At 38.8% G+C, this 22,948-nt stretch overlaps 1 protein-coding gene across 5 annotated transcripts in view; it reads left to right on the top strand.

The window, feature by feature from the left end:
- Positions 1–22,948, top strand: part of RGS7 (regulator of G protein signaling 7) — a 497,629-nt gene that overhangs the window by 189,857 nt on the left and 284,824 nt on the right. For all 5 annotated transcript variants that reach the window (XM_045294230.1, XM_030886696.2, XM_004709818.3 and 2 more), the window contains exon 3: positions 13,326–13,422. In XM_045294230.1, coding sequence (XP_045150165.1) covers positions 13,326–13,422 — 97 coding nt within the window. The remainder of the gene's footprint in view (positions 1–13,325; positions 13,423–22,948) is intronic.

Below are 22,948 nucleotides of genomic sequence, written 5' to 3'. Positions count from 1 at the left end.
CCCAAAAAAAAAGTTGTCAAGGGTTTCATCTAACTTGGATCCACAAACAATAGTCTAGAAATGAAGTGACATCTTACATTATGCAAATATACCACACAAGACCACTTTATGTCCTCTTTGAGGACTAAAGTCCACTTGACTGGAGACATAGTATTTCCAATTGCTTCATATGAATGCGAAAGTTGGGCAATAAATAAAATCACAGAACTGATGCATTTGAATTATAGGGCTGGTGAAAAATACATAAAATACCATGGACTGCAGAAAAACAAAAATACCTGTTTTGGAGGTTGTATACTCTGAATATTGTTTAGAAGTATGGAGAGACTTCATCTCAAATACTTTGGATATATTTTCAGAAGAGACCATTCCTTGGAAAAAGACATCATGCTTGGTAAAGTAGAAGGTCAGCCAAAAAGGAGGAGTATTATCAAGAAGGATTGACTATAGGCTCAAATTTAATAGCACTCATGAGGAAGGGCAAGGGCTGGGCAGTGTTTTTTCGGTTGTGCATAAAGTAGGTCACTTGCTAGGAGTCAGAGCTGACTTGATGACACCTACGTTACTTGCTTGTATTTTTTAGTAACTTTTTAAAATTTAAGTAATAAAACAGTAGAAACTTTGAAATTTGAACCTGTACAAGGTGATCAAATGCCAGAGGGAAAAAAAGTAAAATATTTTCCACTAAAAGATGCTATAGTAAGTGGGTGAGAATGAACCCTGTCGATGGCTGCAAACTTTTGAGACCTGAAAAAACGGGGCAACCACATCTAATTCTGGTTCTCACAAAGTGCACTGTGTTTGATTACTCATTTGTTCTGAAATCAGCTGGTTTCTCTGCAGCAAGTCAAACTATTGATAGCCATCTAATGCAATCTGGCACAGCCTTATCAAATAGAGGCAGCTTTAATTGAGTCATTTCAGCAGAAAACTGTTAGCTGAAAATTTTAATCTCATTATTGTTATTTAATTTTCATTGGAAGTCAGCTCTGCTGTGTTATCACTGCTTTCCTTTCTGGATTAGAAAGTGCAAATCATAAAGACTTACTCTAGGAAAAAAAGAATTATAGGTCGTTTTAAACTATGTAATAACTGCCATCAACTAAATGTCTTGTGAAATCCAAGAAGTTCTTTCATGATAATCTTCCCACATTTTTATAACTGTAATTAAAATGATACAGTAATTTGTTAGTATTATCACACCAGGAAAAGCTCATTCAGTATCCCATTTAACCTCTTATTTATATGTGCAGATGCCAGTACGTAATAGAAGAATGCAATGTGAAGTTTGAGAATGTGCTTTAAATATTTGATTCATTTCTTTTTCAGAACTGCAGAGTACAAAACATTTTGAATGACCTTGTGCAAGTGTTCCACTTACAATTTAGGTGTCTCTGTGAAGGAACCTACTTGCATAATGAAATCATATCATGAGGATGTTCTAGCAAATATTGCTAAGAGTAATTGAAATTAAACATGTCATTGTTTGGAAATTAGGTAGAAAAAAATTTGGAGGTAGTGATTTTGTTTTCATCAGTGTGTGGAAGTTATTTGTCTCCTGGGAAAGTGACCTTCAATAATTAGTAACTCTCTTCAGAGAATAATACTTCTATCGCTTTTCAAAACATGGGGGCTGGAATGGTTGAATCTGAGCAGAATTTGAAATACATCATAAACAATAAAGCAACGTCTAAACTATTTCAAAGGAAAGGCTAATTATGAATTTCTGAAAAAAATAGCAATGTGCTGCCATTCAGTAACATGTGTCATTTTTAGAGCTTCAGCATGACAGTGAATGTAAGTGACTTGTAGTCAAGCAGAGAGATAATCCCAGAAATAGACCCTGACCTACTAATATTCTTTAAGGAAGAAATTCCTCTGATAACCACATTGAAGAATTTTTGCACTTAATGGAAGAGAAAGACAGAGAGAGCTTTAAACTATAGTGTATTGAGATCCTTTGTCTTCTATTTCTGCTGTGATACTATATCTTTTTGTGAAGTGTTAGATTAAAAAAACAAGAACATTTCAAATATATCAAAATGAAATAAAAAAAAATTGGTTATCTTTCACTGGAGTCTCTCAGAGAAGACAAACATGTACCTTTCACAAAATTTCACAAGTCTCTTTTCTGCTCTCCTTTTTTTCTTTTTGAGCTTCTATTATGTGTCAGGTAATCTATTTATTATCAATACAATCTTGATAAAGTGGGAATTATTCCTTAAAATGTTCACATCTAAGAGAAAACAGATGTGAATGGATTCAAGAAAAGTATGAAAAATTTTGAATAAATTGAGTCACAGAAATTCTCAAAACTACTTTGCAAAATATTTATTTTCTTTTTATGCCAAAAGTTAATTAATTAGCATTGGGAAATTTTCTTTCTGTGAAGAGTACAGATTTCAGTTTTTTACCTAAAGAACTTTAAGACAAAAAGTCCTAAAGATAATTGAGAAAACCACTCCTTATGTTTTGCTAAAAATATATTTAGTCTAATTTCTTCCATCCTTCTAAATAAATGTAGTCTTTATTTAGTACTATTTACTCAACAATAAGTTGGTTCTGATGTCACTGAATCTCTCTCTTTTTTAATCAGTTTGATGAGGGTTTATACAACTCATAACAATCCATACATACATACATACATTGTATGTTAAGCACATTTGTACATATGTTGCTCTCAGCATTCTGAAAATAATTGCTTTCTACTTAAGCCCTTGGTAGCAGCTCCTCATTTTCTCCACCATCCCCGTTCCTCATGAACTCTTGATAATTTATAAACTCTTATTATTTTGTCATATCTTACACTGGTCGATGTCCCCACTCATCCACTTCCCTGTTGTCCATTCCCCAGGCAAGAGGTTATATGTAGATCCTTATAATCGGTTCCCCCTTTCTACCTCACCTTCCCTCCACCCTCCGGTTTCGCCACTCTCACCACTGGTCCTGAAAGAATCATCTGTCCTGGATTCCATGTGTTTCTGGTTCTTGTTTGTACCAGTGTACATCCTCTGATCTAACCGGATTTGTAAGGTCGAATTGGGCACATGATAGTGGGGAGAGGAAGCATTTAAGACCTAGAGGAAGTTTGTATGTTTCATCGTTTCTACCCTGAACCCTGACTGGCTCATCTCCTCCCCACGACCCTTCTATAAGGGGATGTCAAGTTGATTACAGATCGACCCTGGGTCCCTAATCTGCATCCCCCCTCATTTACAATGATATGGTTTTTGTTCTTTGTTGCTTGATACCTGATCCCTTGGACACCTCGTGGTCACACAGGCTGGTGTGCTTCTTCCATGTGGGCTTTGTTGCTTCTCAGCTAGATTGCCATTAGTTTACTTTCAAGCCTTTAAGACCCTAGACGTTATGTCTTTTGATAGGTGGGCACCATCAGCTTTCTTCACATTTTCTTATGCAAATGATTTGTCTTCAGTGATTGTATTGGGATGAGTGCATCATGGAATGCCAATTTAATAGAACAAAGTGTTCTTGCATTGAGGAAGTACTTGAGTGGAGAACCAATGTCCATCTGCTGCCTTAATACTAAACCTATAAATATATTCACATAGATCTATTTCACCATCGTCATATATGAATATATTTACATTTGTACATGCTTGTATTTAGACCTCTACAAATGCCCTTTGCCTTCTATTTCTTTCCTCTGTTTTCTTATACTGTCCTCTTGTTCCACTATCATGCTCAGCCTTCATTTGGTTTCAGTAATTTCTCTCAGTTACGTTGCCATTGATCAATCCCTACCAGGCCTCTCACAACTTCTTTGACATTGATTTTGGATCACTTATTGTTCCCTTGTCCCTGGGTTGGTCAACACAACTTCCTTTCCACCACCTCCCCCTCTCGCATTTCTTCCCCCACCCCCACCCGGTTTTGTTGTTTTCACCTCCAAACTGTTCATCTGGGCTATCTTATCTAGATAGACATTAAGAGATAATAATATGCATAAAAAACAAGACATAGAAAAACAAAGCAACAAAAGAAAACAAAACAACGACAACAAAAAACAATGACAATAAATAAATAAATAGATAAAAAATTTAAAAGAAAAACCTATAAATAATTCACGGTCTGTTTGCTGACCTCAAGGAGTGTCCTCCAGTCTATTCTGATGGGGTGCCATGCCTTGGTCCCAAAGTCTGTCCTTGGCATTCCCTTGGGACCTTTCTGCTCTGTTCCCCTGCTGCTCTGCCACAAGCCCTTAGTGTTTTGCCTCAGTGTGGTGTGGTCAGACTGGGTGTGTTAGTCTGGGAACTTTAGAGAAACAAATCCACAGAAACTCATGTATAAAATAAAGTTTTATATAAAGTTAAGTGCAAATCAAGAAAACATCCCAACCCATTGTTTCCCAAACCTACAAGTCCAAGCCTACATATGGGACATTAACCCATATGTTCTTCACCAGTCCACACAGTCCTCCTACATCTCACAAAACAGATGCAATGATGCCGACTGTAGGATAGTGAATGTGCAAGCATTTCAGTGCTGGCAGGCATCCCAACATGGCTGCTCCAGCAGCCAGGGCTAATTTGCGGTATGTCCATGCAGCTTCTCCTTGGGGATGTCTTGCAGGAAGTGAGCCTTGCAAGTTGAATCCGGGACTTGGCTAAGGCAGCTGCACCCTGCTCCGACCATTGCAAAGCAAGAGACCAAAGAACTAGAAAGACGAATCTCACCAAGCATTTATCCCTCCACCCTTCAATTAACCCCACATGTGTTCATTGGCCAGGTTGGCACAATAAACTTTAACTATATCACCGGGTCAATCCCGACACTGTGGACCCAGTGTTGTCTCTCATTGGGTCATGGGTCAGCAAGGGATGATGTGCCTCATAGTGGGGCCAGCCATATGGTCCACTCTGAGCATTGGTTGGTCAGAGTGGTGATATCATTCTCCAGGCCTGGTGTGCCAGGATGTGCTCCACTCTTTCTTCTTCCCCCTTCATTTGCTCCTGTGCGCTCTGATCAGACATGTCCCCATCCCCAAGCTGCAGCTTCAGTGCTGTTCTCTCAAAGTAAATTCTTGGGGGATGGGCAGCTGTCCATGTAGTTGGGATTGGGGCCAGGTCCTCAGAGCCTTCCACTGGCTCCCCGCTCCATGCTGCCACGCTGCGTTCACATCCTTGAAAACTGGGTTGAAGTCTGGACCCTCTTTCCGTGGAGATATGAATAATACCCTACCGTTGGGTGGGTTATTGCCCTGTTCCCCTGCAAAAAATTTTTATCTTTCCATCACATGCCATCCTTTTTGGTTGGCTGCCATATGCACCTCTGGATTTGGTTTGGCCCCTGCCATACTACCTTGACCTCACCGCAGGGATGTTTGTATATGGTAACTTTTTCCCTGTGCTCCTTTTGCATTTTTTTAAACTTACTTTATGCTTGGCTTACCTCACTTAGCATAATTTCCTCCAGTTCTTCCTATGTGACAATATGCTTTGTGTGTTCATCACTGCTTTTTAGCGATGTTTAGTAATCCATTGTATGTATGTACCACAATTTTTTTAATCCTTTCATCAGTTGATGGAAATTTGAGTTGTTTCCAAGTCCTTGCAATTGTGAACTGTGCCGCGATGAAGATTGGAGCACAGATGTCTGGCCGTGGTTTGTTCCTTGCCTCTTCTTGGTATATGCCCAGTAAGGAGATTTCTGGTAGCTCAATTTCCATCTGGTTTAGTAATCACCAAATTGATTTCCATAATGGCCGTACATATCTACAGGTCCACCAGCAGTGGATGAGAGTTCCTATCTAACCACAGCCCCTCTAGTAATTGTTGCTTTCAGATTTTTTGAATTGGGCTATCTTTGAGGGTGTTAGGTGGTATCTCATAGTTGTATTAATTTACATTTCTCTTATGGCTAATGATCAGAAACATTTTCTCATACGTTTATTGACCATTTGGATTTCTGCCCCTTTGAAACTTCTGTTCAGGTCCTTTGCCCACTGCCTCAGTGAGCAGTTAATTTTTTCTCTTATTGTAAGCTTGCAAAGTATTGTAAATTTTCATAATAAGGCCTTTGTCTGGTGTGTCATTGCTAAAGATGTTTTCCCAGTTGGTGGGCTCTCTTATTACTCTCTTGGTGAATTCTTTCAATGTATACATGTGATTTATTTTCAGGATATCCCACTTGTCAATCTGTGACTCCTCAGTATTTGTATCCTTCCCTATTTCCAATAGTGTATGTATTCCCTGTGCCAAAGCTGTCAGGTTTGTCCCAATTCCCTCATTAAAGTCCCCAAGATTGGGGTTTTACCTCAAGGTCTGTGATCCACCTTGAGTTTATTCTTGTGCATGGAGTGAAGTAAGGGTCTTGCTTCTTTTTTCTGTAGGTTGATATCCATTTTTTTTCTGGCACCATTTCTTGAATTGGGTATCTGCTTCCCATATGATAATTTTGGGGCCCTTATCAAAGGACAATTTCCTGTATGCTGATTGTGTTTCCAAATATTTGTCCATGTCTTCCAAGTTGTTGCATTCTTTAGAGTACAAGTCTTCATAGTACTGTGTAATTATCCTTTTGATTTCATTAGGGTCCATTGTAATTTCCCCTGTTTCTTCCCTTATCCTTGAAATGGACATTTGTTCTTTCCTTTCTTAGGTTAGGTTTCCTGCAGTCTATCAATTTGTTAATCCTTTGAAACAACCAACTTTTAGCTGCATTAATTTTTCCCATTGTTTTCTGGTTTTCCCTCTCCTGTATCTTAGCTCTGATTTTTATTATTTCTCTTTTTGCCATTAATAGGAATGTTCTGTTGACTCTGTTCCCTTGCTCTATTCCAGCATGTCAACCACAAGTCTCAATTCTTTTTTCTTGTGTGCATTTATTGCTATCAGCCTTCCTCTAATAACTTTCTTTGGTGTATCTCAAAGGTTTTGGTACATCATATTTTCATTCTCAGTGGTTTCTATAAACTTCCTGATTTCATCTGTGATCTGGGCCAATACCCACTCCATTTGCAATAGAGAATTATTCATCCTTCATTTGTGTGCCCTTGTCACTTCACTGTCCTTCTGTTGCTTTCCAGCCTTATGGCACAGTGATGTCTGAGAGAGACATCTGTGCTTGTGTTTAATCTCTATGTACTTCAATTATGTAAGTTCCACTTGTTTCAAGCATCTGGTTTGTCTTCAAATATGTACCATGTGGGCTTGAATGGTATGTGAATTTTTTTGCATTTGAGTGGAAAGCTCTGAAAATATCTATCAAGTCGTCCTATTGTGTTGTTATGATCTGTAATCTCCTTAAGTTTCTTTTCCAGTGATCTGTCTTTTTCAGAGTGATGTATTAAAGTCACCAACTATAATTGTTGAGCCTGTAATTTCTTTTTTCAAATTTTCGAGTGTTTGATTTACGAATTTCACGGCTCTTTCATTGGGTGCCTATATATTTATTATGCTCACTGTTTCTCAGTGTATTATTCCCTTGTGCATTATATAGTGCCCCTCTTGTCTCTTATTATGGCCTGTACTTTGAGATAAATTTTGTTGGATATTAAGATCGCTACCCCTTGATTTTGTTTTGTTTTTGCATTGCCATTTGCTTTGTGTATTTTCTCTAGCCTGTAATTCTCAACCTGTTTTTGTCTGCACTCTTGAGGTTTGTCTCCTGTAGGCAGCAGATCGATGGGTTATGTTTTCTGAGCCAATCTGCTAGCCTCTGCCTTTTAATGCCTGAGTTCAGTCCTTTGATATTCAGTGCTATTACATCCATCTGTAGACTCTGATGTAATCTTGTACCTTTTGTCTTCAGTGTTTTCCTACCTCCCTATCTTATCTGTTTGTTGTGTGTTTGTGGTTCATTTTTGCCTTCTTTCTACTATTTAGCCAATGCTATCCTTGGGCTTGTTTTCTCTTTGTTGTCCTATGGGTGGAGTTGTTCTATGTGGTGCTCTCTTATTTCCCTTCAGTGAGTGTTGATATTATGCCCATAGTAGACTAGCAAGTATCTTTTGTAGGGCTGGGTTTTTTTTATGTATTCTTTGAGTTTTTCCTTTAACTATTATGTGTGTTGGTGATTTCTTCTTGGGAATCAGTCTGGCTGGTGTTCTTTCAACCTCTTGAATGGTTGCCTAATTTTCATTTATTAAGCTGTGGAAGTTTTCCTCTAAGAATTCTCTCACTATTTTCACTGTTGACTTCTTTCTTGTGTTTTGTTCCAGTAGTCCAGTTATTCCAATATTGTTCCCCTTCATAGCATCAGACATGGCTCTCAAGTTTTCTTCAGCTTCTCTGATTGTCTTATTTCACTGCTATTCCTATTTGTTTAGATCTGCTTGGTTATCCTCTAGGTCACTTAGTGATATTCTGTCTCCTTAAGACTGTTGGCAAGGTCTATCAATTTGCCACTGGATTTTATTATTTCATCCCGTAAGTCTTGTATTTCCCTTTATCACAGTGCCTTATCTCCTCTATCATTTCATCCCTTTTCTGTACTGATTCCCTTATATCCTGTACGACTCCAAGCAGCATTCTAAAAATTTCTGTTGCAGATCATTATCTACTTCTTCCAAGCACATCATTAGGTTCATGACTTCTTCCTGCATTGTCTTCTCCTTCTCCTTCTTTTTCATTGAGGCTTTTGGGGCTGGTTGCTATTTATCTCTTTTAGAGGGACTTGGAGCCATCTTTCAGAGTCGAAGAGCACTGGAATCTCTCTTAGGGAACTCGTTTTTAGTGCTTCTTCGAACCACCTGCAGGTAGCTGTACTGGGCATCAGGCTGCGGCTGTGGTTTCTTTCATGCCTTCGCTGACCAGTATTCTGTTATATGGAATGTGAGTTGGATAGTCCTCTCATTTTATGCTGGTTGGGTTGTTGTGGGCCCACGAGGGTGATTTTTTACTGGCTGATCTCACGGTGCGTGGAACGCCTTGAATGGTGTTTCCCTCTGCATCTGGAGTGCGACGAAGGGTGTGTGGGTATACCCTCCTTGGTGTGGAGCACTGTAGCTGGCAGACGGAATTACCCTAGTCAGGATAATCGCCACAGAGTTTGGGCAGGTGTTCCTTTGGCAGCGTGGAGCACCGCCAGCCATGGGCATGATTTCCCCCAGTCACTTCTATAGCCTCGGGTTTTAGGCTGTCATTCCTCCAATTGTTTGAAGGGGAGAACCACCAGCTTTGTATATAGGACTGGCATGATTTTTCCAGCTCTGTATAAAGCCAACAAATGCAGACCAGAGCTCTTTCAATTGGGCCTTCAGAGTCCACCTAGGCAGAGGGAAGTGGCCTGGAGGCCGATAGTGGCTTGTGAATGAAAGAGATGGAGAAGAGAAGAAAACAAAGACAGGAACAAAAATATCAATCAAAGTATCCCCCACTCACACAAAAAAATGCAAAGACTAAACACAATTTAAAAACAACAAGAAAAGAAAGAACATAAAAGGAAATCTGAATCTGCTGAGATCCTGGAAGTAAAGAGAAAAGAGGTAAAACAAGAGGGAAAAGAAGAAAATGTGGAAGAATAAAAGAAAGAGAAAAAAGCGCAGAAGAAAAAAATAAAGAGTTAGCTGAGCCCTGTGCTATGCTGTGTGTAGCACTGCCTTGTGCCATGTGCTGCACTGTCACAGGAGGCAGGCTGTAGCTTTCCCCATTGGGTGGGCAGAGTTGTCCCAGGCATAGTGTAGGGGTCTGGGTACCAGCAGTGGCATGTGGAAGGAAAGAGAGGGGTAGGAGAGAAACAGACAACAGGAAGAGAGGAGAACCAAGAGAGAGAGAGAAGACATAAACAAAAAGAAAAGAAAGAGAAGGGGAGAAACACAACTGTGCTCACTAAGATGGACTGTGATGGTAAAGAGAGAAGGTAAAAATAAAGAATAAAGAGATAGCTGATCCCTGATTTCCTGAATATGGGGCCTGAGGGGTTTAAAGTCTGCTCCAAGATAGCAGGTTGTTGAGCCCTTTTAGTGAAGGGATCCAGTGAATGGAATTGCCCTAGTTGGTAAGATCACCTTAAAGGCCTGACAGAGGTTTCCTCAGCAGTACAGAGCCCTGCATAGGTCTGGCACTGCTGTCCCGTGTGGTGTGCAGCACTCCCATAGAGGATAGGCTGGGGTTTCCGCTGCTATTTGGGTTGAGTTGCCCTAGGTCGAGGGTAATGGCCTGTAAGCCTGCAGTGGCGTATGATAGGAAAGAGGGGAAGAAGAGGAAAAAGAGACAAAAAAAGTATAAAAAATCAAGAAAAAGAGAAAAAACCAAAACAAAACTGAGCCTGTTGAGAGCGACTGCAGTGGGAAAGATAGAAGGGCTAGAGAGTTACGAAAGCAGTAATAGAGTGGTAAGTTAGGAGATAACTGAGGCTTGATCGGTCACCTACCTGGCCATGGGGCTGGAGTAGTTCCAATTCTATCTCAAGGTAGTGGGGTGGTGTGCCCTCCTGGTGTAATGTCTCACAGATGCTGGTTGGGATTACCTTAGAAGACAAGATCTTAGCAGTGGCCAGGCGTCAGTTCCCACTGTGGTATTGGGTGCTGTAGTTCACTGGTATACCTGCTGTATGTAGCACTACAGCAGGGTGCGGGGCAGGGTTTTCCCTCAGCCCTGTGTATGGCCCTAGGACAGGCAGGACCTCCCCAGCTGTGTGTAGAATCACTAAGAGGGGAGCTGGGCTTATTGTCCTATCTAGACTGCTGATGGCCTACTACCTCAGTGGTTTGTTTTGTTTTGTTTTGTGCCCGCCCTCCTTCCTCTCCCTTTGACAGCTAGAATAGAATTAAATTAAATTGGCTTCCTGGCTCTGGGCTCCAGCTGTGTGCTCAGTTAGAAACTTAGACTTGCTCCAGAGGGTCTTTGTTATGTTGAAAGCTTCTAGGCTTCACTAAATTCTGGGATTCCTTAGCATGGGTTCCCCTCTTATACTAATGTATGCTAAGGGACTTCTATAGGTTTCCTTGTAGTTGAACAATAAGCCTCAGATTTGCAGATTTTTACCCAAAATATATTTTTTCTTCCTTTTTAATATTGGGGTTATGAGTTGCCCTGATTTCGGGACTGTCACACTGACCCCTAGAGGGTGAGATCCAGCTTATCAGGGAAGTTGTTTTCTTCTCAGCCAACTGGAACTGAATTTGCCCCTGGGTTATGAATATCCTCTTATTTTCTGCTACACCATGACGTGGCTCAGGTAAACTCCTGCTTTTTCTTCTACTCCAAAATTATGGCTCCCTGACCCTGCTCCCCAGACTATGAGCTCCAGGCAGCTAACAGCTTAGGGAGCTCTGCTGTGGGGTTCTGTGATAAGGTTTCAGAGGTTTTCCTCATGTCTGGGATTGTGTCCCCTATAGGGTTTCAGCCCAGGGAAATCACTACTCACTGCAAAGGGGTGTAGGTAGCTCTTCAGCTGTAGCCCATAAGCCCAGCATGCCAAACTTAGAGTGATTTAGTGCATTGTTGGTTCGCTTTGTCAGTGCAAATCACACAAAAGTGGGGTTCAGGACAGACCCTAGTTCTAATTTCCGGACTCTGCCTCCCTGTCTCCTTCACCTTACCTCCCAATTTTCTGGTCTGGCAGCAGGAGCTCCGGGTATGTGAGTCTTAATTAGATGCCATCTTCCCTGTTCTCCCTGAGTATCTCTTTTTCTTTTTAGTTTTAATTATAATTAACTTTTATTATTAGTGTCTTTATAAATCATTACTTCTCTCTTGGAGTTGTCATGAGAATGATAATATCAGCAAATACCATATGCAACATTGTATGTAGTACTTATTACTAATGATATATGAGTTGTACCCCCCCCCCAAAAAAAAAACCCATAAAAAGCTCTGCTGGGTGAAGCTTTTGTAGTATGCATTTTCCCCCTCTAGGCAAGCATCCAGCAACTTGCTCTGAGTTAGTGCACCCAGTGACATTGCCTGGGAAAGTTCTCTTGGGTCACAATAACTTTTTTTGTAAAAGCAGTTTCACTTGAACTTTTTTTTCTATGGATGATTTAAGAGAGCAGCTTGGGTTATAAAATTTTGTTTTCTGCTCCAGAAATATGCCTCGATTTTTTTGTGATGCTGAACACAGCTTACAAGCATAGTGCTATGGGAAAAACTCAAGTGTAAAAGTGGTTTTTCCATTTCTAAAAAAGTGAAATGTCAATTGTTGACAAATCTCATTCAAAATGCCCGTCAACTTCCCAATGGTCCAAAATGTCAACTCAGTGCATTTCAAGTTCATTCCACCGGGTCAGCCTGTTAATCATGCTTTCTCTTTAGAGGTTCTGGAAAGATAGCATAACAGTGAGGGACCAAAAGTCCTGATTTGTGGCAGAGGGGGGATGGGTTTTGCAATCACAACAATACACTTGCTCAATGCACAGTTTTTAGCAACAACACAGTTTTTAGCAAAAAACAGCATGCCTCATTTACCCCTTGTACCTTACCCACCTGATCTCATTCAGTGCAACTTGTTTTTTAAAAATAAATACATATCCTGTTTCCCCGAAAATTAGACAGTGTCTTATATTAATTTTTGCTCCCAAAGATGCGCTAGGTCTTTTGGCAAAGACTATTAAATATACGATGGACATCCAGAAGGGAAAAAAAAATCTGTGTTGGAAGAAGTACAGCCAGAACACTTCTAAGAAATGAGGTTGGCAAGACTTTATCTCACAGATTTTGGACATACTATCAGGAAAGGCTAGTCACTGGAGAAGGACATCATGCCTGGTAACCTAGAGGATCAGTGAAAAAGAGGAAACTTGATAAGATGGATCAACATGATAGCTGTAACACTGGTCTCAAACATAGCATTGTGAGATGGCACAGTGTCTCTTCTGTTATATTTAGGGTCGCCCTGAACTGGAGTCCAACAACAACAGATACTTGTTTAGGGTGGGATGAAGATAGTGTTAGACAGTAGATGTTATGGTTTTACTTTACAACAAACTCTCATTGAGAAAAACTTTACATCCTGCAAAATATACTTTAAACAAATGTAGATGACTATTGGGCTTCAATTTTCTTTTCACTAAATTCAATTGAGATAACAATAAAGTGTGATTTTTTTTACTATGAAAATTGTTTATAACAACCTCAAAAAAATAGTCTCTAACAACTTTTATAACCAAAGAGTATGAAAACAGGATGGGGGCAATATTCAAAGCATAAACTTCCTATTAGTAATTTGATGGATCCTGAGGTGGCCTTTGTTTCTGTTTTCTCTATCAACTTAACCAAATGGAACATATTAATGATGTTGTAAAGTCTTCCAAGGCAAGAATGACATCATTTAGTTTAGCAAAGGTAGCATCTAACACTGATTTCTATAATTTTGGCTTATGATTTTAAAAATATTTTAATTATATTATTATTACTGTTTAGATGGAAGATGTCATAGCCCGAATGCAAGATGAAAAAAATGGAATTCCTATTCGTACAGTCAAAAGCTTTCTTTCCAAGATACCTAGTGTCTTCTCTGGTAAGTTCACTTCCACTCGATCTGTTTTCTCTTGCAGTATTTGTTTAGCTCTTCAAGTCTACTCCCGTCATTCACTATTCAAACTCTTGCCCTGATTAATGAATCACTTATGAAATGTTGTGGCATGTTCATCATCACGTTAGACAAATGAAATAATCACTATTGAAATTTTTAAAAAGCAAAACTAATATAATTCTGGCCCTACTTTAAAGGAATGTAAATTTGGTTGCAAAGCCACAATTAACAAATGTGAAATAACAACAGACATAAAAAAAACACATTTAAGATGTCTGAGATCATGTGATGTTTTATATATATATATATATATTAGTATCAATAAATCAATAAGGAGTCAGGAAATCTTTGCTGAAGAAATGAGCCTAGTGTTGGAGATAAGGAGTTATATTAGCTTGAGATCATTATGATCCCCTGCCGAGATTGCACAGCTGGAAGGTGACAAATTGCAGAAAAGATGGTGGTAGACAGAATATTGAAAGAATGAAGATGAAATGGATAGAAGTGGGTCAGATCATGAGGATCTTTGCAAACCACCTAAATAACTTTGATTTTATAAATGGAAAGAAATGGAGATATTAAAAATTGTCTATGGACAGTGTTATAATCAAAGTGTTTAGGTTGGATAGAGCATGAAAATGTGGTCCCTAACTCAAAATCCTAAAAGAGACCAGGCTTACTGGTCAGATAGACTGGCGGAATCCCTGAGACTATGAACATTAATCAACTCCTCAGTTCTTGAATGAACTCACACCCATGACTCCCATTTTCTGCCTTAAGGGTGGGTCTACAAGGCAACTATGAAAACTAATGAGATACATACACCTTAGAATAATCAACCATGTGAGATCCATAGGGAAGCATTCACCAAAGTGTAATGTTCAGACATATTAGGAAAGAAGGGGGAATGGAAACAGGAAACACCGGGAGAAAGTGGGTTAAATAATGCTATATTGAAGGATTTTAAGGAATGACATAAAACAAATTGTATATGGATTGTTGAATAATCCACTCTGTAAACTTTGACCCAATTCAGAATAAAAGTTAAAAAATATATTTATTCACACACACAAAAAAAGTGTTCAGGAAGAATTGTCTTAAAGCTATCATGATAGTAGTGCTATGGTTAAGTGCTGGCTGCTATCCTAAAGGTCAGTGATTTGAACTCACCAGCCACTATGTGGAAGAAATATGTAGAATTCTTATTCCATAAATTTCACTGTCTTGGAAGCCCTATAGAATATTCATACCCCTATCCATTGTTGTCACTATGGATTGGGATTAACTCTATAATGGGTGATGGACATAATCACAATAGTAGTTTTAAGACTCTTACAGTAAAAGATTGGATGCCAAACTTCTGGAATCTAAGCTGATTCATTAGCATAGAAACAGCATGAGGATTGGTGAACTTACTGAGAAATAAAACAAATATTATCTGAAATAGGAAACCCTAATATTTGACTGGGGCTATTAGGGGAAATAGATAGCAATATGTTGGAACTTGGTGCTCTGTTTCTGTGAGGCCATGATGGTTCCATTGTGGACTTGGGGTATGTTGGAATATGGCCTAGGTATTGCTAATGACAGAGATGTGACCAGGCAAGGAAGTGTGACCAGCCTTGTCAGGGAACAATAAGAATAAAAAGGCGATGTTGAGCAGCCCAAGCAAAGATGCTTGATGGGAACCATGTGCATGCCTTTTGAGATTCTGTCTCATAAACATCAAGGCACAATCCCTTGATCTTTGGAACTTGATGAGACCTGAATAGGAGATTCATGACTCTAGTGATTGGAATCTCGAAGGTGTTTTTCTCTCAGATAAAAGAGAAGGAGAGCTTGGAGCAAGTTAGAGGTAAAATAAAATATTCACCCTTACAAAATTCACCACTTTTTCCCCTATTACGAATTTCTTTCTGTAAAAGTTTTAACAGTTTCATTGATATAAAATTCACATATCAGATAATTCAACAGTTTAAATATATTAAATAGTTGTGCAATATCACCACAATCACTATTAGAACATTTTCTTCTTTCTTGTATCGATTGTTATTAGCTCCCCATTTATCCCCAACCTCCCCTGCCATAACCCTAAGAAATGATTAATTCAGTAAATCCTTCCTATAGATTTAACCTAGCCTAAATTTCACATAAAGAAAGACATACAGAACACACACACAAATTAAAGCAGAAAAAAACTTTAATCTGAAAAAACCCCAGAAAATAATAAACACAAGAACAAATTTTAAATGGATCAAAATGGAGAACAAATGATAAGGTATTAAATTGTAACCTAATTATGTCTGCACTAATTCACTTTACAGTGTATTCTATATATGTGAAGAGCAAAGCCGTTCTCATCCTTGGTCAGTGGTCAAAAGGGACTCACTGGAAGCTTTGTCCACATAAGGACACTACAAATGGATTTTGGAGTTTTACTGTTATCCATAACCTTCTGAAAACTGGGTGCTTATAATTTAAGTTCTAATATTGTTTCCTCCTCTGGTCTTGGATTTTATTACTTGCAATCTTCGGGTCATACAGGCTGCTGGTGTGCTTCTTCCTTGCTTCCTTGTACACTTAGCTGATGCTTCACTGCTTGTTTTAAGACTTGCCTTTAAGACTCCAGTTGCTATTCTTTCTCATAGCCTGGCACCACCTAGTTTCTTCACCACACTTTGTTATAGCACCCTATCTTTAGTGATCTTTTCATGAGGGGAAGCATCCAGTAGGACTACATAATAGGAACTAATTGTTCTTACATTAGGGTTAGAATTGAGTTCAAGCTCAAAATTCATTCATTCTAAGCCTGTGATATATATATATATATCTCCAGTAGGACTACATAATAGGAACTAATTGTTCTTACATTAGGGTTAGAATTGAGTTCAAGCTCAAAATTCATTCATTCTAAGCCTGTGGTATATATATATATATATATATATATATATATAATCTCCCTGGTCCACTTTAGAAACATCATTATCATTTTATTGATGGACATTATTAACCATCCCCATGGAGCATGTGGTAATTGTGTTGATAGTATCACGTTCTCGAATGATATAGAATTTAGAATGGTGTTGAGTACAGAAAGTATACATAAATAGGACAGCTTTTTAGACAAAAAACACATGGATTGTTGACTTGTATAAATGACAAACTTCAGTGACTAACACTATTTACACAAACAATGGGAATTGGAGATAGGGCAAAACTTTCAAGAACACTCATTCACAAATGCATAATTATGCCTGTTGGACTAGGCATGTCATAAAAAGCAAAGAGATTATGGAAATAGCCGATATAGTGTAGTATTAAGTTGCCATTTATTGGGCATCCTTAAAGCAAGAAATTTGAACCAAAGTCCTATGACTTCTAAATCCACAACTTTGGTATATAGTAGTCAGCTGCTTCTTCTTATACTAGAATATTTCATCCTTAAGTTCAGCAGAATATTTCAGTTTCTTTTATCTGCTACAGGTAAGCTTAAGTAAAAGTCTAGTTCTCTGTAGTGGGATTTCCAAATCAGATTCTTCTGATATGACCTACAAAGGATGTTGTACACCTCGAAAAGACAGAGTCTAAAGTCCTTGTGGCTTGAATATCAAGGACTAGCTAGAAAGTAGATCAAAAGTGCCCAATTAATAATACCAGGAGTATTCTCCCATTGGGTGTCTATATACGTAACATTAAGCATTTTTCCCAATGGCAGGTTACACCAACTGGTCTACCCACCACAGAAGTGAACTCACCTTCTCTGAGACACACATGTCCCCATTCCAACTTCATCGCCCACCCCACCTCACCACTTCCCAGACCCTACCACCTCATGACTTGAAGTTCCATTAGGGCTCACTGAACACCGCACAGGAGTGTCTCTTGATTTGAAGTGAAAGTTATACAGCAAGAGCTGATGAGTCTTCCCCCCACAACATGATAAACGGAGCCAGTAGCGTGAGGCCTCCTCTGTCTAACTTGTTTTTAGGATGCACAAAAGAGGGGGTGATATATGGATCATGAGCATTAGGTGGGCACATCCGTCCTTGCTTTGGAGACCAAATTGGAAGATTATATAACCTGAGTACAGCTGCATGTCTTCAGCTTGGTGCTTATCTTTATAGTAGTGGCCTCATACAATATTTTTCCTTTTGTAACTGATTAACTTTTCTCAGAACAATGGTTTCCAGGTTCATCCATGTCACTGAGGTGCTTCATGGCTTCACTGTTTTTTAGGGTCATGGTATTTCATCGTGTGCATGCACAAGAGTTTCTTTGCCTATTGTTCTACTGATGGACATTTGGACTGTTTCTAGCTTCTTGCTATTGTGATCTCTGCTGTGATGAACATAGGAGGCCATATATCTGTGTCATTTCTCTTCCTTCTGTGGGGTATATACCCAGTAGAGGTATTGCTGTAACTTGTGGTATTTCTATTCACAATTGTTTAAGGAAGTGACATATCGCTTTCCACCATTGTTGTACGTGTTTACAAGCCCATCAGTAGACTGTAAAAGATCCAGTCTCTATGTACCCTCTCCAGTATTTGTTATTTTCTGTTTTGTTTTGCAACTGGACTGTCATTGGGTATATATGGTGATATCTCACCTTTGTTTTGATTTGCATCTCTCAGATGGCAAGGTATCTTTAGCATTTTTTCCATATGTTTGTTAGCCATTTTAATGTCATTTTTGGTGAATAGGCACAATTCATTATCCTTCCAGATGTACGCCGTGGTTCAAAATTTGAAACACCTCACCACAACCCCTCCAGGAGCCAATGACAACTGGGAGGGATCTTAACAGAAAATCCCTTTCCAGACCTGCAATTCAGCTTCCTCAACTCATGGCCCCATGCCACAACCACCTTTACCCATGCCCCAGGCCTTCTGCTACAGTAGCTGCAGCAGCCTCTGCAACTTTTGCTGGGCCTGGCAGCCTCATCATGATCACGGTGGTCAAGGACGGGTGGATCTGGCTACATAGTATGAGCCTTGATCACGTATTCAGATCTTGGCTCTACCCCTGGGCATATGAACGTGCATGTCTGTTGCTTAATTTTCATTCCCACTGTTTGTATTTCCCCCAACTGCTTTACTGGCATATAATCCACATATTATGCAATTCAATAGTTTGATAGTATCAAGAGTTGTATAATCATCACCGCAATCATTTTGAGAACATTTCCTTCATTCTCATACTCATTAGTTGTTCCCCATTCCTCCACTACCCCCCAATGTTCCCTGCTACACACCCAATGAATGATTAATCTTTCTATTAATTAACCTATCCTGAATCTTATATACAGAAAATCATTCAAACAAGCAGGCAAACATTAACAACAGTAACAAATTAAAAAAGATTAAAACCTCAATAGAAAAGAAAGAAGAAATATTAAAAACTTGAAAAAATTTAAATAGATCATAAGGGAGATCAAGTTTCTAAATTTTAACATAACTGCATCTGCCACAAACCATTTTCCAATGCATTCCATTTGGTTCCAGCTGCTTGCTCTTTCTTTATGATGCCCTTTTCCCCAATTTTCTGATTTTACTCCTCTTTTCTTTATATATTGTATTTTTAGTCTTTCCTTCTCATCTTCAAGTTTTTCTAACTGTTCAGTTTGGTCCATTTTTCAGTATTCAACTCAGGAGCCTACTCTTTAGAAGAAAGCACTGTAGTCTAAGAAACATAAATTGTGCCTTTCTAATTACAGTTTTATGTAGGAATGCTAATTCTGGTGAAGGGAGAGGCAATACACAAAATGAGGAAAGCCAGGACAGCAAGACTAAGGTACATGAAGAGACACTGAGATGCACAAAAGAGTAAAGGATAACTGTGATAAATGCTATAACACACACAACTCTGCAATAACAGTAAAACAACCAAAAATTTGTGAGTGGTTCATAGGTAGATATGGCTGATATACAGGTGCCAGAGGGCATGTGGAAATATGTATATATAGGTACCATTGTGGACATTTATACACACACATATATATTTACTTATTTTTATGTTCTGTGTATATTCATACAATGGAGCCCACAGTGGGCACTGTAATGGAAACTTCTTAGACGTATTAAAACACCTTGTATAACTGAGTTATTGCATTTGAAGGCTAAGTACCACAGGCTTGAAGAACATATAAGTCAATTGGCATAACAATATTCATAAAGAGCATATTCTGCATTCAAGGTTGGTTAGTAGCATCTGGTGTCTCAGCAACATCCAGGCAACCATCTATAGAGCAACTTTCAGGCAACCATCTATTCCCAACTGAAGCAAATGAAACTGAAGGAAACCAAAGATTAAGGAATCAATTAGCCTATAGGACTCTTCTAACTTAAGAGAAAAAGAACAAGGTGATGCCAGGCTAAAACTAAAGAACAATCTGGTCATCTAGCCAGGAACACAATACAAAGTCCTGATTAGAATGAGAGAAAAATACAGAAAAATATTCTAATTCATAAAAATGATCAGACATATTAGAATGATAGAGACTGGAGAAACTCTTGAGAATCAGGCTTTTACGGAAGCCACTCATTGCTTTTCTGATCAACAATATGTTGATCTATAAAATAACCCACCACTCACCTGTCAGTTTGTCGTAATTGGTTTATGTGATGCTAGAAGCTAGGTCATCAATATTTTAAATAGCAGTAGGGTCACTCAGATTGGCAGATTTCAGCACAGCTTCCAGTCTATGTCAGATTTGGAAAAAGGAATAAGATAACAGTTTCTGAAAAAGTTTCCATTGAAACATTATGGATATTAGTAGACTATTAAGCTATTATTATTCCAGAATTTAACACCTCAGTTGTAATATAAATGGGAAGAGCTGCCTGCTCATAAAAAGTATCAAGATATTGATGAAACAGAGCTTTGAACCTTCATTTGGTGATGTAGGATGACTCAAAATGAAAAGAAAAAGCTACAAGCATCCATTAATATTCTGAATGTGGAATGTGTAAAGTTTGTCTTGGGAAATTGGAGGTGATAAAAAATCAAATAGAGTACAAAAAGATATTCTAGGCATTAGTAAGTTGAGATAGACTGATATTAGCCATTTTGAATAAGAGAATCATATGGTTTAATGTCCAAGGAATTACAAATTGTGCAAGGAATTACAAATTGAAGAGGAAAAGTGTGTTTACATTCATCCACAAAAAGGACATTTCAAGGTCTATTCCGAAGTACAACACTGACAGTGATATAATAGTATCCATACACCTACTAGGAAGACAAGTTAATAGCCCTATCATTCAAATTTACACACCAACCCCTAGATTTAATCATGAAAAGATTGAAGAATTATTCCAATTTCTGCAGTCTGAAATTGGTAAAAAAAAAACAACAATAAAAATGTATTGCTAATTACTGGCGATAGGAATTTAAAAAGTGGGAAACAGAAAGTATTGTTAAAAATATGGCCTTGGCAGTAGAAATGATACCAGGGATTGCATAATAGATTTTTATAAGACAAATAATTTATTCTTTGAAAATAAGTTTTTTTCTACAATATAAATGACAGCCATACATGTGGCCCTGGACAGATGGAATACACATCAAAAGTTTACATGGTGGAAAGACATGGTGAAGAAGCTTAAGATCACCAGTTAAAACAAGGCCAGGGATGGACCATAGAACATACTATCAATTGTGCATATATAAATTTATGTTGAAGCTGAAAAAAATTAAAATACGTCCAAGAGACAGCAAAAGATTGTACCGAGATACAGTCCACTGCCTAGAACTCCTTTTGTGTGGCCCAGAAATAGTTAAGGAGACCAATTTGGGGAATGTAGACACAGGGCCTGTATTTTCAGCACTCCAGGATTATTTTAGATCTCCCTCTCTTTTTTCCATCCACTGACAATGCAACGAAAAAATATTGAGAGAGTGAATTTCAGATTGAAGCCAAAGAAAATGAACATATGTCCATCCATGAGAACAAAAAAAACCCTTGAGTCTATCCATCTAAATTTCTAAAACATTTCAAGAACATATTTGTGTTCACTGAACACTAATGACAGAAGACTTGAGGGGCTGTGGGAAGACATCAAGAGCATTCACGAGAAACGCAAAAGGTCATTAAAATAGCAGGAAAGAAAGAAAAGACCAAATGGATGTTGGAAGAGAATTTTTCAAGCTAGGTCTTAATTGTAGAGAACAAAAAAAATGCAAGAAACACTGAATTCAAAGAGCTAAATAGAAAATTTCAAGTGACAGCTCAAGAAAAGAAAACCAAACATTATAATAATATACGTGAAAATACCTAGAATTAAAAACCAAAAGGGAATTCGCTCATCATATCTGAATCTGAAAGAACTAAAGGAAAAAAAAAATCAGTCCTCAAGTTTCAGACTTTAAAGAACCCATGGAAAATATTGAATGGTACATATGTAAATATATTTATATAAGAGTGTGGGGAAACAGATCTATGTGCATAGATTTATAGGTTTAGTATTAGGGCAGCAGATGGACATTGGGCCTCCACTTACTCATTGCAAGAACACGTTGTTCTATTAAATTGGCAGTCCAGGATGCACACCTTCCCGACACGATGACTGGAGAAAAATGTGAACACATGTGGTGAAGAAGGCTGATTGTGCGGCTACCAAAATATGTAACGTCTGGGGTCTTAAAGGCTTGAAGAAAAACAAGCAGCCATCTAGCTGAGAAGCATCGAGGTCCACGAGGAAGCGCACCAGCCTGTCTGACCCCGAGGTTTAGAAGGGATCAATTATCAGACATCAAAGAACTGAAAATCATATCAGTGGGTGCTTGCTTTACTGACACAGTCACTGAAGACAAACGTGTGCATAAGCAAATGTGGTGAAGAGACCTAATGGTGCCTGGCTATCAAAAGATACAGCATCTGGGGTCTTAAAGGCTTGAAGATAAACAAGTGGCCAACTAGCTTAGAAGCAGCAAAGCACACATGGAAGAAGCACACCAGCATGTGTGACCACGAGCTGTCAAAGGGATCAGGTATCAATCATCAAAGAACAAAAAAATTTCATTGTAAAGGTGGGTGAGTGCAGAGTGGGGACTCGAAGCCCATCTGTAGGCAACTGGACACCCCCTCGCTGAAGGGTTGTGGGGAGGAGATCCAATCAGGGTGCAGGGCAGCAATGATGAAACATACAGCTTTCCTCTAGTTCTTAAATGCTTCCTCCCCACCCCTATCATGATCCCAATTCTACTTTACATATCTGGCTAGATCAGAGGATGTACATTGATACAGATAGCAACTGGAAACAGGGAATCCAAGACAGATGACTTCTTCAGGACCAGTGGTGAGAGGAGGGAGGCCTCGAGGGTGAAGGGAATGTGGGGTAGAAAGAGGGAACCGATTATAAGAATCTTAGTATTGCCTCCTCCCTGGGGGAGGGACAGCAGAGAAGAGGGTGGGGGTAGATGTCAGACAGTGTAATTTATGACAAAACTATAATAAGTTATGAATTATGAAGGGTTCATGAGGGAGTGGGGAGTGGGGAAGGAGGGGGAAA

Source organism: Echinops telfairi, unplaced genomic scaffold (assembly GCF_000313985.2).
Source record: "Echinops telfairi isolate 266 unplaced genomic scaffold, ASM31398v2 ScPeMD7_3509;HRSCAF=4178, whole genome shotgun sequence".
Classification (NCBI taxonomy): domain Eukaryota; kingdom Metazoa; phylum Chordata; class Mammalia; order Afrosoricida; family Tenrecidae; genus Echinops; species Echinops telfairi.
The sequence above is the reverse complement of the archived record's forward strand: the minus strand, read 5'-3'. Positions and strand labels throughout refer to the sequence as shown.